The sequence below is a fragment of the Danio rerio genome, chromosome 2 (genome assembly GCF_049306965.1).
Source record: "Danio rerio strain Tuebingen ecotype United States chromosome 2, GRCz12tu, whole genome shotgun sequence".
Taxonomy (NCBI): Eukaryota; Metazoa; Chordata; class Actinopteri; order Cypriniformes; family Danionidae; genus Danio; species Danio rerio.
The window spans coordinates 7,408,678-7,424,135 of NC_133177.1; the positions used below are offsets into that span (position 1 = coordinate 7,408,678).

A 15,458-nucleotide genomic window follows, 5' to 3' on the forward strand; every position below is an offset into this window, starting at 1 on the left:
TTCAGATGTTTTAGTGTGTTCAATTCAATTCTCACTTTAATTATTGTTTCAAAGCAGCTTTAAAAAAAAGTGCACCACATTATTTTATAATAAAAGATCAAATCGATAAAATGTCATTACAATCAAAATCTGAAAAGTTTAGGAGTTGTGTATAGGGCAGACATTATACAGTATATAAACATAGTTATCCTGCAGTTTATAATATCCTTCCGAAAAAGAAAATGTATACTGTGTACATGTTCAATGACCTGAATTAAGTGATTAAGTGATTAATGACCTGAATTAAGTAAGAATTAACTTTTTTTTTGCATTGAAGCGTGTGGAAAATGGTGACTTTAACTGGATTGTGCCAGGGAAATTGTTGGCCTTCAGTGGACCTCATCCCAAGAGCAAAATAGAGAATGGTAAGCTATTACCCAAGTTTTTTATTTTATTACGATTTTACTAGCTGGCCACAGCCATGTTACCCTCCAGCCTAAAGGCCCGTGCACACTGAGACGTTTTTTGTTTGCATTTTCCGTCGACGTTTAACGCCTTACGACTAAAGGCTGATTTGTACTTCTGCTTCCGGCGTATGCTACGGCGCTGACGCATAGCCCTTCGCCGTGGCCGTCGGCGTCGCTGACGTGCACCCCTCACAAAATGTAACTACACGTCGCAACAACGCGTAGCGCAAGCTCTGTGATTGGTCGGCTTGGTAGCGCTGACGAGTCTGGGCGAAACCGAGAGCCGCGCGAATGGCGCGAGCGATTGTTTACAACTGTGGAGTCCCGTGTAGGAGCTCCGGATGGAAAGTTTTGTTTTGTGTTTTCATTATAGTTAAAGTTGTTGCACATCCGCCGGTTCCTGCCTCAAAATGAGCGAGTTTTAGCCACTTGTACAAGGGTCACCAATCTTGGTCCTGGAGGGCCGGTGTCCCTGCAGGGTTTAGCTCCAACTTGCCTCAACAAACCTGCCTGGATGTTTCAAGTATACCTAGCAAGATCTTGATTAGCTTGTTCAGGTGTGTTTGATTAGGGTTGGAGCTAAAATGTGCAGGACACCGGCCCTCCAGGAACAAGTTTGATGACCACTGCACTTGTACATCCCGGAAGTGTTCAGTAAAAGCAAAAACACAGAGGAACATTTACACCTCACTGCCAACTAGCGTTTTGGAAGTGTTAATGCAGACCGACAGAGACAGCGCGCAGAAGTATAAATGCACAGCCACGCGCATTGCATGCGCCGTGAGTTACAAAACGGCAGGTGCAAAAGCGTCATTTTGAAAAAAACGCCTCATGCGCGTTTTTTTTGTTTTGACAAGCCGTGTCAAAACCTTCTCCACCAATCAGATCGGCACTTTTGCTCACGTGCACGGAGCTGCTAAAGTTACAGTAAACAGCACTTGGAGGCGCTCAAGCGCTAAACTGTCAATGCGAGCGCACATTGAAGAAGATGCCCAGAGGCGATATGAACGTGGAGCTGCTTATTGCACTGGTGAACAATAATCATTTCTTCATTGCTAGAGCTGGAGCTGCTGCTTGAACCATCCATGCTTGTTCGAGTCACCAGTAACTTTAACAACAAACGTGTCAACTTCCTCTCCTCCTCTTCTTCTGTGTTATAAGCGGGTGTCAGAAGCTGAGAAGTCGAGTAGCGCCCTCTAACGTCAAAAGAGTGATTTTGCATACTCTTCAGCTTGACGCCAGTGAAAAGCGCTTGGGATTGAAAACTGAAAAACGTTTTGTAAAACGCTGACGAAAACCGCAAACGAAAAGCGTCCCGGTGTGTATGAGAAGAACGATAACTCACTGAAGAAAGGCTGAGCCTGCTTAGTACCTGGATGGGAGATCATATGGAAAAACTATAGGTTGCTGCTCCTGTGAGGCCAGCAGGAGGTGCTCAACCTGTCCTAATGCCCCAGTATAGTGAAGGGGATACTTTAACATCAGTGAGCAACGTTTTTCGAATAAGATGTTAAACCGAGGTCAGACTTCCTGCGGTCGTTAAAAAATCCCATGGCACTTCTTGTAAATAGAAGGTGTGTAACCTAAGTGTCCTGACCTGGTCCAAACCATCCCCATCCACCAAATTCGTTCTATTATCTCTTGACACCCCCTAGAGCTGGTGTGTCCTGCGGCCGCCATCCCCATCCATGATAAATGCGCCATATAAAATGTACATTATTAATTACATGTTATTTTTTTATTTGCTTGAATTTCATTTCTTTCTTTTTTTTTTTGTTTAATTTTGATTTTGTGTTATTATTATTATTATTATTATTATTATGTGTACATATCAGACATTCCATGTGTCCCGGAAGTTACAGGAGTCTCCCGCATATGCATAGGGACTCCAGGATGCCTGCAAAAACAAATGATAATTTCCTGGAAATCATGTGTCTCCTCGCCAGTCCTCAAATCTCTTTAATGTTTATTGCCACCCTTCATAGACAGATTGGAAATACAAGAGAAATACAGCAAAATACCTTTACGGGAATAAAGCGGGATAGAATTGTAAAATACGGGAGAATCCTGGGAAAAACGGGAGGGTTCACAGGTATGGAACAGACAGGAAACTGAAAACCATACAAATGCAGTTTATTTGAATAAAAGGGGAAAAAAATATGAAGAATTCAGGCAAACTTCTTCATATTCAAATCATATATTTAGGTAAAAATGCCTAATAAAATTTTTTTGTTATATTTTTTTCTATATTTAATTTAAATATTATATGTAATTATCATGTTTTGCGTTTGACTGAGGTGTTTGGTTATAAATGATAATGAGGTTTTATATCTTAGTTTTAGGTTTCGTTTACTCCAAAAACCTTAAATCTTAAATCTCTACTCAAGCTAAAAACCGTCTTGGTGTTTGCAGGTTATCCTCTCCATGCTCCAGAAGCGTACTTTTCCTACTTCCGCCAGCACAACGTCACAGATGTTGTGCGATTGAACAAGAAGATCTATGAAGGGCGACGTTTCACAGATGCTGGGTTTGAACACCACGACCTGTTCTTCGTAGACGGCACTACACCTAGTGATCTCCTTACAAGACGATTTCTGCACATCTGTGAGAGCGCAAAGGGCGCTGTGGCTGTCCATTGCAAGGGTGAGATGCTTCTTATATCCGTGACTAAACTCAATCTTGTGTTCCAGAGTGTGCTGCAATATTATATACAAAGTTGAGGAGAAACATTGTACGATCATCCAGTATTTATTATTTAGATTTTTAATGTGTATTTATTAATACAATACTTATAAGATGAAGAATATCGTGCTCTTATTATGTTCACCTGATCAATACCTTACATTTTGTGGGCAAACAGTTCCATTGTACATCATTAAAATAGAAATTAATAAAGCACTGCTCACTTGGAAGTCACTTTCAAACACTTTTTCTGCTCTCAAATGCTCACTAAAGATTGCATAAAGGTTTTTAAGTACCATTTCTGTAGTATAAAATGATTATGAAAATTATTTTCAAATTATATTAAGCTTTAAAATGATATATAATTTAAGATTATTACTGGGATGTGACAGAATAAATAAAGAGTTCCATTTAAGCCAAAAAGTAACTCTGAGTTATTGGATTAAAGGGTATTGATTTTCGTTTTAATTGGTTTATTCTCTTTGCTTTTTTTGTCAACAAAATTGATTTATTATAAACCATAACATGACTATAATTATGATAAATTACTGGCAGAATTTTCACTTTATTTATTTTGTTATGATTTGTTAAGGTTTGTTTGATTTGTTCGCGTTCAAGCATGATGTTATCACAAAACCTGTCCATGTTGCAGTGGCATAGGGTGCCAGGATGTGCCAGGTGCCAGAGTGCCCTACAGTGGTGACTTGTACATGCAAAAACAGCCTAGATCAGGGGTCTCAAAGTCGCGGCCCGCGGGCCATTTGCGGCCCTCAGTGCAATATTTTGTGGCCCGCGCCGACCGCTGTACTCTGACAGAATCAGCAGAGCGGGGAGAGAGAGCGCTCCCCGCTCCGCTGATTCTATGCGTACACAGCGCGCTTGTCACTCAATGCGCGTTGTCGCGCGCGTTCTGATCAGCTGATCGCGCTTACTCAAGAGCGGTGTTATTGCGCGCCTACTGAAGGGCGGGGCCGAGGGTGTGTCGCGTCGCGGGGGCACTTTTGATCATTTTGGAAGGGCACTTTCTATGCAAGACCAAAAAGGGCATGTGCTCTGCACAGGTTGAGCCCTATGTGTGCACGTGCCTGCCCTGCATCTTATATATATTATCAGCCTGATCTCACGAATTAGATCGTAAGAATTCATACGAATTAGCCACTAAATGAAAAAGTTACGAATTGCCGTGAGATTGTGTTGATATTATAGGTAGATACAGACTGATGTGACTGGAGAGGGGTGGGGGTGTTTTATTTATACATATATACGCCTTTTTTTAGGTGAGGGAATGGAAGTTTTGAGTGAGTTCCCCCACTTTTTTCCCTAGGACTTCAATAAGTCAAAGTACAGGTCTAGACTTAATGATGATCATCTTAAAGCCATACTGAGGGTCTCAACTGCTTCCGCTCTAAAGCCAAATGTGGTTCAGATTTGTGAGATGAATCGCTGTCAAGTCTCTGGCAGCAAGAAGTAGGCAAAAGATGCCATGTTCAGAAGAACTGTTCATAATCTTCACTCAATGTTCTATTAATGTTCAGGACACTTCATGTTCAGAAGAAATAATTAAAACTGTTAATAATGACATTTGAGGACTTTTTTGTGTGAAATCCCTTATGCGGCCCAGCCTCACCCAGACTTTGCCTCCTGCGGCCCCCAGGTAAATTGAGTTTGAGACCCCTGGCCTAGATGCTGAATAATTCTTTACACAACAGTCCTAATCTAAAATAAAACAGGAAAACTCCACATGTCTTAATTTGATTAGGATTTATGACGATTATTGCTTTATAGGCATATCTAAATTGCCATTCCATCGTATGTTATGAGCCGTGGTTAATGCGTGTGGCTGCAGTTGTAGCAGCCTCTGCTTTTGGACGCGGCAACCCTTGAACACCGCTGAAGGAAAAAAAAAATGGTTATGTCACAATCACCCACCCCACACGAGTGACACGCAACTCCGAGGCCAGCCTGTCAGGTGTGTGCAAAGCACTTGATGTGCAATTCTAATTTAGTTTAGTTTAGTTTAAACTTTATTGTCCGTTCTGCTTGACACAGAAAGGAAATTTTTCTTCAACACTGGATTTAGGACAACAATTACAAACATACAACAAAGACACAATAACACTTATCAAGACAACAACATAAGTTAAAAGTTTAAAAACCAAATTAGCCCCATGCACAATACTGCAAATCATTCTTGGAAACCACCTCATTCACTACAAACATTGATCCGGTTTAGAACAACAACAGCCATTGGGATAAATGACTTTTTATAGGCATTTCTTTGTGCTTTAGGAATTCTAAACCTGCGTCCTGATGGTAGCAATTCAAATGCTGAGTGAAGAGGATGTGTATTATCTTTAAAAATCACAACTGCTCTTTTTTCCATAAAAGAGTCAAATAAAATCTGCAATGAATGCTGTTTGTGACCAGTTATCTTATTTGCCTGATTGATAATTTGCGCTAATTTCTTTTTCTGTTTAAGTGTTGTGTTACCAAACCATGAAACAATATTATATGTGAGAACACTCTCTATAAGTGATCTATATGCCAAGTTTAAAGTCTGTGTACTAACATTAAAACTTCTCAATTTGCGGAGGAGATAGAGGCGCTGACTTGCTTTCTTATAAACCGCCTCTACATTACTATTAAAATTCAGTTTATTGTCAATAATTGTGCCTAGATACTTGAAATTTGAAACCTGCTCTACTATTTAATCCAATCCTGCTTCCAATCTCCAGTACTAAATTCCCCCTTACACTAAAACATCACAACCCACGAGACAACTTTTCACCTCGAGATATCGTCACATCTCTACAAAATGCCATAGCGGTTGATTGAATGCTTAATCTTTCAAGGAAAGTGTTCTCTTGTCTTTTCCAAATATTTTGTTTTCCATACATAATCATTTTTCCTATTGTCTCTGCACAGCTGGCCTTGGCAGGACGGGCACTCTGATAGGATGCTACCTGATGAAGCATTATCGCTTCACAGCACCTGAGGCCATTGCGTGGACACGAATCTGCAGGCCAGGCTCTGTCATTGGACCACAGCAGCATTTTCTCGAACAGTAAGTCCACACATTCTAATAGTAAATACACAAAAGGCAGATTGAAGCATGTTCGGATGTAAAGCAGCTTAAATGATCCTGTTCAAAACTGCTTTCTTTCTCTCAGGAAGCAGCACAGCATGTGGGTGCAAGGTGATCTCCATCGCTCAAAGCAGAAGCAACAGCAGCTGAGGCAAAGCCGACAGCAGGAGAGAAACATGTCCCATCTCATCTCCAGCGTGGACAACTTGTCGATCGACAGCAGCATTCTGAAGCCACCAAGTGTGGATGAGGTAAGAACTCTGAGAACCTGAAGTTTCCAATCGCACAAAAAGTGCACAAAACCTATTTTAATATTGACAATGTGTTTTGTTAATCTACAGAATGAGTTCAGAGAAGAGGACATGATTCTAACGCAAGGAGACAAACTACTAGCCTTGAAAGGCCAACGCCACCCCAGATCTACCACCACAGTGCTTAGGTAGACCTTCAGTTATAATAAATAAAGCGTATGAGTGTTTGTCGAGGACATTGACACAGTGTCAACATTATTGTCAATAGTCTCAGTCAAGAATCAGTATCACCATCACAATGTAGCAGTAAAATATAGAAGTTTTTTGGGGATTATTTAGAGCAGTAAAACAAAAAATGCTCACAGTGGATTCGGAAAGTATTCAGTGTTTTGCTATGCACTATTTCTTTCAAACATTTCAAAATTTAAACTTGGAATGATTAAAATAACTGTAAAGTCATCTCTCTTAGGTGTAATTTGCTTTCAAAGTGTTTTTACAGTTTACTTTTAGCGATCATCCTATTGACAATTGTGTTCCCTTCGTAGTGCACTTCGAAAACATTTGACATTTTTACCACAGCCGTGGCTCATGACGAAATCTATAGGTGACCTATTATTTAAAAGCAGAATTTACGTTTTGTCTCCAAAGCTTGTGAAAACAAAAAACACGGCATACGTTAATGCTTTTCATTTATAGTATGTTATTTATTATGAAATGTATCTGTGCTCTAGGCCTATATGACATGGGCCTGTTGGTTAGAACATTTTTTGCAGTGGTTTGAATGTGTCAAAGTTGTTAAAAAGTAGACCAAAAGAAAAGAAAAAAAAGAAAAATCAATCAATTTACTATATCCTACTTAATAATAATAAAATATTAATTATTATTATTATCATTACTATTAATAAATAGCCTACTTTAAATTACAAACATTAGTAATTTATATGATTTATATACGAGACTAGAATTTGTGTTAGTTAAGTGTGGTTTTTGTGTTTTAGCATGGAATATGGAATATTCTCAATAATATTTGTAAAGGAAACATTGGCCTTATATTTGCCGTTTACATATATTTCAGATATTATGGAATGCGAATGCATGTTTTTACCAAACTAATATTGGATTTTTTTAAGTGTGTATATGTAAAACAACATAGTTTTATACCAAAAATTATGAGAGGGTGCTCCCTGCAGAGCCATTTGAGCAGAGCTGAGCTCCAGCGAAGGGGAGCATGAGCTCTCGCTCTGCCTCCTGTAAGCTGTTTTAATGCGTACACCAACCCCACCCCTAACCCTACCCCCAGTGACATCACTCGTAGAAGAAGTGCAAAAAAGGTGGAGCTCAAGCTCCCCCTCGCTGGAGCTCAGCTTGCCCAAATGGCTCTGCAGCGAGCACCACTTTTTTGGCCATTTTCTTCACCCCGTTTAGAGCGTCTTTATGGAGGTTTTACGTTGTAACTAACTTGGTTAAAAAAATGAATCTGTAACAGAGAAACTACAGTTTTGGGAAAACACTTGTGATTACACCCCAGATTGAAAGCCTATTGACCTTATTCTAAAATGCGGAAGTGCGCCTGTTCTCGCGACTGTTTTAGAACTTCCGATTCAGTCGTCTATGGGAGAAATGACTAGGAATAATAAACGGCAGAAAACGGTCTAAGTACTTGCTCTACAAACAAAAGTTTGCATGACTATACAGACCAAGTAGAATAATATAATTAGAAAATATCAGTTTGCAACATCAAGCAGCGTAACGAGCAGTTTTTAACTTCTAAAAATGGATGGAAGTGAATGAGACCGGAAGTCTCGAGCCAAAAAGAATAAGGTGAATAGCATTAAAATGATAACTCTTATCACTAGTTACGTTTTCCAAAACGTAAGAAAGATTTAGGCGAAGATGAGTTAATTGTTCATAATTGTTAATAATTCATATCATGGGTGTTTTTTTGTTTGTTATGTAGTCAAATAAAAATAAGTATTCTAAATCAGGTTCATTAATAGGACTTTAATGAAGTGTATGCAAGATTTAGACACTAAAGTGACAAACAATGACTGTAATAATCTAAACAATAGTTTGAACAACCACTTAAGAGCCACAATAGATACAAAGGGGTTAAAAGTGAAAGTGAAAAATCTAAGCAAGGAAATGAATCAATAGTTTCAACTATCTGAAAAATGTCAAGAGGTTTACCAGCTTATACGGAACCATTGTTTAATGTAATGTACGATAAGTTCAGCTGTTATGCAAGTGTTCAGAATCGTCTGGGAGGAAAATCTAAATGGATCATTCAATGGTGGAGTTATCGGTTTCTTTCTGGCTAAGTGAAGAATGACTGGCACACAACATTTCCTGTCTGGGCAGTTTTCCTTATTTGTCTACCAGACTAAGAAGAAGTAGCCTTTATTTCTACCAAGGTTACATATACTGTAGGATGCCCTAGCCAATGTTATGGTGTGGTTCTCCATGCAGAAAGGGACGTGATCTAAAGTACAGTACATGCAAATATTGATGATGTGCTAATATATAGCAACCTGAGCAATGCAACAGTCTGTTTTTTGTTTTGTTTTTTGTTTTGTGATTTTTGCTTGTTTTCTACCCGGGTTTCTACCAATGTTGTTTGAGGCTATAGCTATGGCCATTTCTACAGGGGTTGCACAATGAAACTGAAATGCCTTGTTTTAGACCATAATAATTCATTAGTGTGGTGTAGGGCCCCCTTTTGTAGCCAATGCAGCTTCAATTTGACTTGGGAATGACAGATACAAGTCCTGCACAGTAGCCAGAGGGATTTTGAACCATTCTTCTTGCAGAATGGGGGCCAGGTCACTACATGATGCTGGTGGAGGTAAATGTTTCCTAGCTCGCTCATCCAAAACACCCCTAAGTGACTCGACAATATTTAGGTCTGGTGACTGTGCAGGCCATGGAAGATCTTCATTTTCATGTTCATCAAACCACTCTGTCACCAGTCTTGGTATGTTTATTGGTACATAATCATCCTCATACACGGCATCACCTTCAGGATACAATGTTTGAACCATTGCGGGCGCATGGTCCTCCAAAATGTTTCAGTAGTCCATCTAGCACAAGTATTGAGCCTATAGGGAATGCCTTGATATTGAAGCCCAAACCATCACTGATCCACCCCAATACTTCACTCTGGGCATGATATAGTCTGGGTGGTACGCTTCTTTGGGGGCTTCTCCACACCGTAACTCTCCCGGAAGTGGGAAAGACAGTGAATGTGGACTCATCAGAGACACCAACAATTTGTCTTCTTTAAACGCCAGGAAACCCCAAACACTAAATTGGACAGTTTCACTTTCATTTTTCCACCCCTGTATATACTGATCTCTTATTATTTGACTATGCCTAGGTATACTCGGATTTTCATTATAGGACGAATACATTTTTCTGGGCTAGTGCATATGCCTTTTTAGTAATAAGATCCAGTAGGCACAGTATGAGCAGTGGTCTGTTGAATTAATCTCACAATTTATCAATGTCATATATTACCCCATCAGTCCTACACCACTCAGCCTGCTTCGAGCTGGGATCAAACATGGCGACTCTTCCTACGGGAGTCGGTTGCTCTAACAAGGAGGCTAAAGACCATGGCCTCTAACATCTGTCGCTAGAGCGCCTTTAGAAGTTAGAGGAGTGAGGTTTACCTGCACAGCACTTGACTAGCTGGCCTTCGCTACATACACCATACACCAATCGGTCTGTGCTGCTCAGCTTTACATCATACACACCTTATGCCTTAAAGGGATAGTTTGCCAAATAAAAAATACTCTTTTTTTTTTTTAGCCAAGTTAGTCAGTTGTGAAACAGTTTTCATCTACAATGATGACCTGGCCATAAAAGTGCCTCAGAGATCCACAATTAGAACTGTACATGTCAACTCTATCTGATCATAGGCAACAAAACGTTGTTTGATTTTGGTTTGAATTGATTTGATTTTAAATATGAAATGAATTTGATAAAAAACTTGGATGTTTTTTTTTTCCATTCTGAAATATGGCCAAAGAGGTATTTCAAGGATGCAATTTCAGCTGGTTGACTTTTGCCCAAGAGTTGCTGTGATGTTTAAAATACTATTGCACTAAAGCACTTCCCGTGTTTGCAATGATTATTCATTGGAAATCTCCTTTTATTGGGATCTTCATAAAAGATGAGTAAACAGTTTAATAAACTCTGCAATTTAAAATCTTTGGCAGTGGGATAAACCCAGCACCAGGAACCATTTCTCCTCCCAAGACAACCAAAGCTCCACTCTTCCATCCCTCCTCCACTGAACCACTGATGCGAAACCCTTCCTCCTCCGCCGGCAATCTACAGAGGTACAGCAATTTGTCTCCACAGCTAGTGTGTATTTTGTTAGAAATGTTGTTAACCCCGCCTTATTCGCTCCACATAGTATCAATCCCCGTTTAGCCCATTCCCTTGGCAACCTCTACGATGACAACAGCCTCAATGATGATGACAGCAGCACCCCTCCTTCCTCCTTTCCACCTTCCCCACCTCCTGCCCCGGCCCAGGGTCCTCCCATTCCTTCATCTGGCTTCAGTTTTGGGTACACCACTGCTGACCCCAGACTTCCTCCTTCCCATTTAAACTTCAATCAGGAGGCCAACACCAATCCCAACGGCCTCATCGCAACAAACACAATTAGCGCTAATCGCACTGTCAGGCCTGTGAACAGAACTGGTTTTGGGATGTTCTCTGGCGGTCGGCCGGGCCCTCGTAGAGGCCCATTGCGCACTGGACTAAATGGGTTTCCAGGACGCTACCTCAGCAGATCTATTCCAGTGAGTGATCATTTGGCCGCCTTCATCATCTCTTCAGCCCTTGATTTTCACTCCAACTTCAGCTCCACAACTAACTTTCCTTCACCTCCCATTTTTCCTCTGGCCTCACCTACTGCGTCTGTGCAACAGTATTATTGTGCTCTCTGTTTTTTATTTCCTACTTTAAAGGAACGGTTTGCCTTTATGTTGTTCCAAACTTGTTTTTTTTTCTTTCATGTGAATGATTAAGTCAGTATTTCCTATCCAAAAAGGGTAAATTGTCAAGTTTTAGATATTAGAGGGATAGTTTAGCCCAAACTAAAACCATTTACTAGTTCCAAACCAATTTGGCTTTCTTTATCTGTTTTGAGTGTTGAAGAAATCTGCAACCATTGACTTCCATAGTATTTGTTTCTTACCATGGATGTCAATGGCTACAAGGTTCTCGCTTGCTTTGGAATTTAGAAACTTATGAAGATTTGCAACCACTTGACAGTATGTTTTTGGGTGAACTATCCCATTAGCTTGTCTTACCTCACACTCCACAGTTAAAAGTGTTTTAGATTTGGGTTGGAATTCTTGTTTGCTATCTGTGAACAGTAAAGCTCCACCTGCTTTGGTTAAATTAGTCTATAAGGGATACAGCCGTGGATACACACATCAGTATAGTATATTTGTTGTGATACTGTACAACAATCATTTCCATTTATATGTTACTGTGAGGGTTGGGGTGAGTGTTAGTAAAATGCAGTTTAATAGGTAGTTTAATTAATAATATTGTCAATACTCTGTATAATTACAGTTTTTACATTACTGTGAGGGTTGGGGTGGGGGTAGACGTTAATTTATTGGGTAATTTAATGAATGATTCTTGTTATAATGACTGTTTTACATTACTGTGAGGATTGGGTTTAGTGTTGAGGTGGGGGTGGACGTTCATAAAATACAATAATTGAGTAATTTAATAAATAATATAGACAATTCTTGTTATAATGACTGTCATTACATTACTGTGAAGATTGGGTTTAGCGTTGGGGTGGGGTGGACGTTAATAAAATATAAAAATTGAGTAATTTAATAAATAATATAGACAATTCTCGTTATAATGACTGTTTTTACATTACTGTGAGGGTTGGGGTGGGGGTAGACGTTAATTTATTGGGTAATTTAATGAACAATTCTCGTTATAATGACTGTTTTACATTACTGTGAGGATTGGGTTTAGCCTTGAGGTGGGGGTGGACGTTCATAAAATCCAATAATTGAGTAATTTAATAAATAATATAGACAATTCTCGTTATAATGACTGTCTTTACATTACTGTGAGGATTGGGTTTAGCGTTGGGGTGGGGGTGGACGTTCATAAAATACAAAAATTTAGTAATTTAACAAATAATATAGACAATTCTCGTTATAATGACTGTTTTTACATTACTGTGAAGATTGGGTTTAGCGTTGAGGTGGGGGTGGACGTTCATAAAATACAATAATTGAGTAATTTAATAAATAATATAGACAATTCTTGTTATAATGACTGTTTTTACATTACTGTGAGGATTGGGTTTAGCATTGGGGTGGGGGTTAATAAAACACAATTATTGGGTAATTTAATAAAAAATTTCAATAATTCTCCTTAAAATTACCATTACATTGCTGTGAAGGTTGGGATTAAGGTTGGGGTGGACATTAATAAAATACAGTAACTGAGTAATTTAACAAATAATATTGATAATTCTCATTGTAATTATTTTTTTTACATTACTGTGAGGGTTGGAGTGGGGGTAGATGTGAATAAAATACAGTTTATTGGGTAATGTAGTATAAAATAATGATTCTCGCTGTAATTTATTGTTTGTACATCACTGTGGTGGTTGGGTTTAGAGTTGGGGTGGGGGTGGACGGTAATGATATACAATTATTGAGTAATTTAATAAATAACATCAATAAATCTTGTTAACCTCCGGCTGCAGCTGTATCCCTTCTAGAATTATTTGTCTCAGCTATGTTGACATCATCTGCAGAAATGTCCATGCCTGTGAGGTCTGTTTTGGAATTGTGCACAAATTTGCTGATTGGTAAATCTGGTCCTAAAACTCATAAGATTTGTTACAGTTACGCCTGTCGTTCACTACTCCAGCATCTTCAGCCTGCAAAAATGGAACGTTTTAAAAATGCTGTAGTTCCGCTTCAGTGTAGACAACCTGAAATGCATAATTGTGCAAACAAAGGTGCAGCTATCTACAATTTCTGAATGCTGATTGCTGCTTTATATTTCAGCTCAGTGTGGTGGTAAAGGAATTTGAAACCATGATCTCTTTTGGGCACATTTCATGTTCATATTTCTCCTTTTTTAGACTTGAACTTGAATGTAAATTGCTGTTAATATCGCAAATAAGCATTTATAGTTTTTTTTGCCGGGAGCGTTGTGGTAGACTAGCATAAGTTAGTGTGCAAAATTAAGAGTAATTTAAACATTTTACAGTAAAGATGCATGCACTACCTGACAAAAGTCTTGTCGTTGATTCCAGTTGTAAGAGCAATAAATAATAACTTCTAGTTGATCATTTGGGAAAGTGGAAGGTAGATTTTTCTGATGAACCATCTGCTGAATAGCATCCCAATCATCACAAACACTGCAGAAGACCTATTGGAACCCGCATGGACCCAAGATTCTCATAGAAATCAGTCAAGTTTGGTGAAGGAAAAATCATGGTTTGGGGTTACATTTAGTATGGGGGCGTTAGAGAGATCTGCAGAGTGGATGGCAACATCAACAGCCTGAGGTATCAAGACATTAAAAACCACAGGAGAGGGCAAATTCTTCAGCAGGATAGCGCTCCTTCTCATACTTCAGCCTCCACATCAAAGTTCCTGAAAGCAAAGATCAAGGTACGGCATGATTGGCCAGCCCAGTCACCAGATTTGAACATTATTAGGCATGTCTTGGGTAAGATAAAGGAAGAGGCATTGAAGATGAATCCAAAGAATCTTGAGGAACTCTGAGAGTCCTGCATGAACGCTTTCTTCGCCATTCCAGATGACTTTATTAATAAGTTATTTGGCTCATTGCAGAGCTGTATGGATGCAGTCCTCCAAGCTCATGATGGAGTCAGACATAATATTCATTCTTTCTCCACTGCAGCATGACTTTATATTCTATACTGGACATTATTTCTGTTAAAGTGACAAGACTTTTGTCTAAGCAAAGTCAGAGCTTACTGTCCTAATTAAATTATTAAAACTCAAGGCATGATCATATTTTATTTTGGTAAAATTAGTGTAATCTAGATTACCTTGCCTTTCATATAAACCCCTTCTGACACCAAATGATCAACTAAAAGTCAAGATATTATTTGTTTTCCCTAAAACATGGATAGGCGACAAGACTTCTGTCAGTTAGTGTAGTGTATTTTCAATTTAGTATAATCAATGTAGTTTGAGGATTCCAAATATGTTTAATACTTTGCTGTTAGTGCTTACTGTTGCATTTGTACAACTTAAAAGTATATGATGTATAGTGTACTTATTAATTTGGGTAATGTATGCTATCTAGTTTGCACACGTCTTTCACCTCAGTTAATGACAATCTCTCTGTCTCTCCACAGTCCCTTCAGTCTGAATATGCTCAGTACTAAGGCTATGGTTATACACTGAAGGCCATCACACCTGACGCTTTGACCATGGATGGATCATTTCTCAATAAAATGTGGAATTTGTATTTAGAAAATCTCAAGCTGGACTAAAGTGTTAATACATTTATGCAGTGTTTCAGATTAGAAGGTAATATCTGTAAGCCAGATGTATTAATAACAAAAATATTGAGTCATTATTATTTTTTCTACATTAAAAATCTACATTTTTGTGACTAATATTAAATAAATCAAGGGTATTTTCTCTCTCTCTTTAGAAAGTCACAATTGTAATGTAAATCTAAGCAGCTGTACATGCAGAAATATACATGATCATGGTTTTGATTCAGTTATGTAGTAATATTATTGTACAGAGATGATTTTTAAATGTTTTGTACAGATAGTTGTCATTTTAACCAATGTAATTAAGATGCAAACATTATTAAACATCTGCTGTCATTATAAGTTATCTGAACTGGTAAAGATATGAAATGGTCATTATTCGTGTGTACAAAAAGACTGTCAATGTTATATACATTATTGTTAAAGGTTTTAGAACTGTAAGATTTTTTATGTTT

The 15,458-nt window shown here is 38.7% G+C and overlaps 3 protein-coding genes across 7 annotated transcripts in view; 2 read left to right on the forward strand and 1 right to left on the reverse strand.

Moving 5' to 3' along the window:
- The window catches only part of cdc14aa (cell division cycle 14Aa), a 40,486-nt gene extending 25,131 nt beyond the window's left edge, over positions 1-15,355 (forward strand). For 2 of the 5 annotated variants that reach the window (XM_073914351.1, XM_073914355.1), the window contains exons 8-14: positions 317-404; positions 2,859-3,089; positions 6,054-6,192; positions 6,299-6,464; positions 6,555-6,652; positions 10,682-10,804; positions 14,857-15,355. In XM_073914351.1, the coding sequence (XP_073770452.1) occupies positions 317-404; positions 2,859-3,089; positions 6,054-6,192; positions 6,299-6,464; positions 6,555-6,652; positions 10,682-10,804; positions 14,857-14,905 (894 nt within the window). In that variant the 3' untranslated portion in view covers positions 14,906-15,355. 5 annotated transcript variants of the gene reach the window in all.
- The window catches only part of xpr1b (xenotropic and polytropic retrovirus receptor 1b), a 573,636-nt gene that overhangs the window by 90,949 nt on the left and 467,229 nt on the right, over positions 1-15,458 (forward strand). The window lies entirely within an intron of this gene.
- extl2 (exostosin-like glycosyltransferase 2) overlaps positions 1-15,458 on the reverse strand; it is a 47,109-nt gene that overhangs the window by 5,594 nt on the left and 26,057 nt on the right. The gene's annotated exons all lie outside the window — the stretch shown is intronic.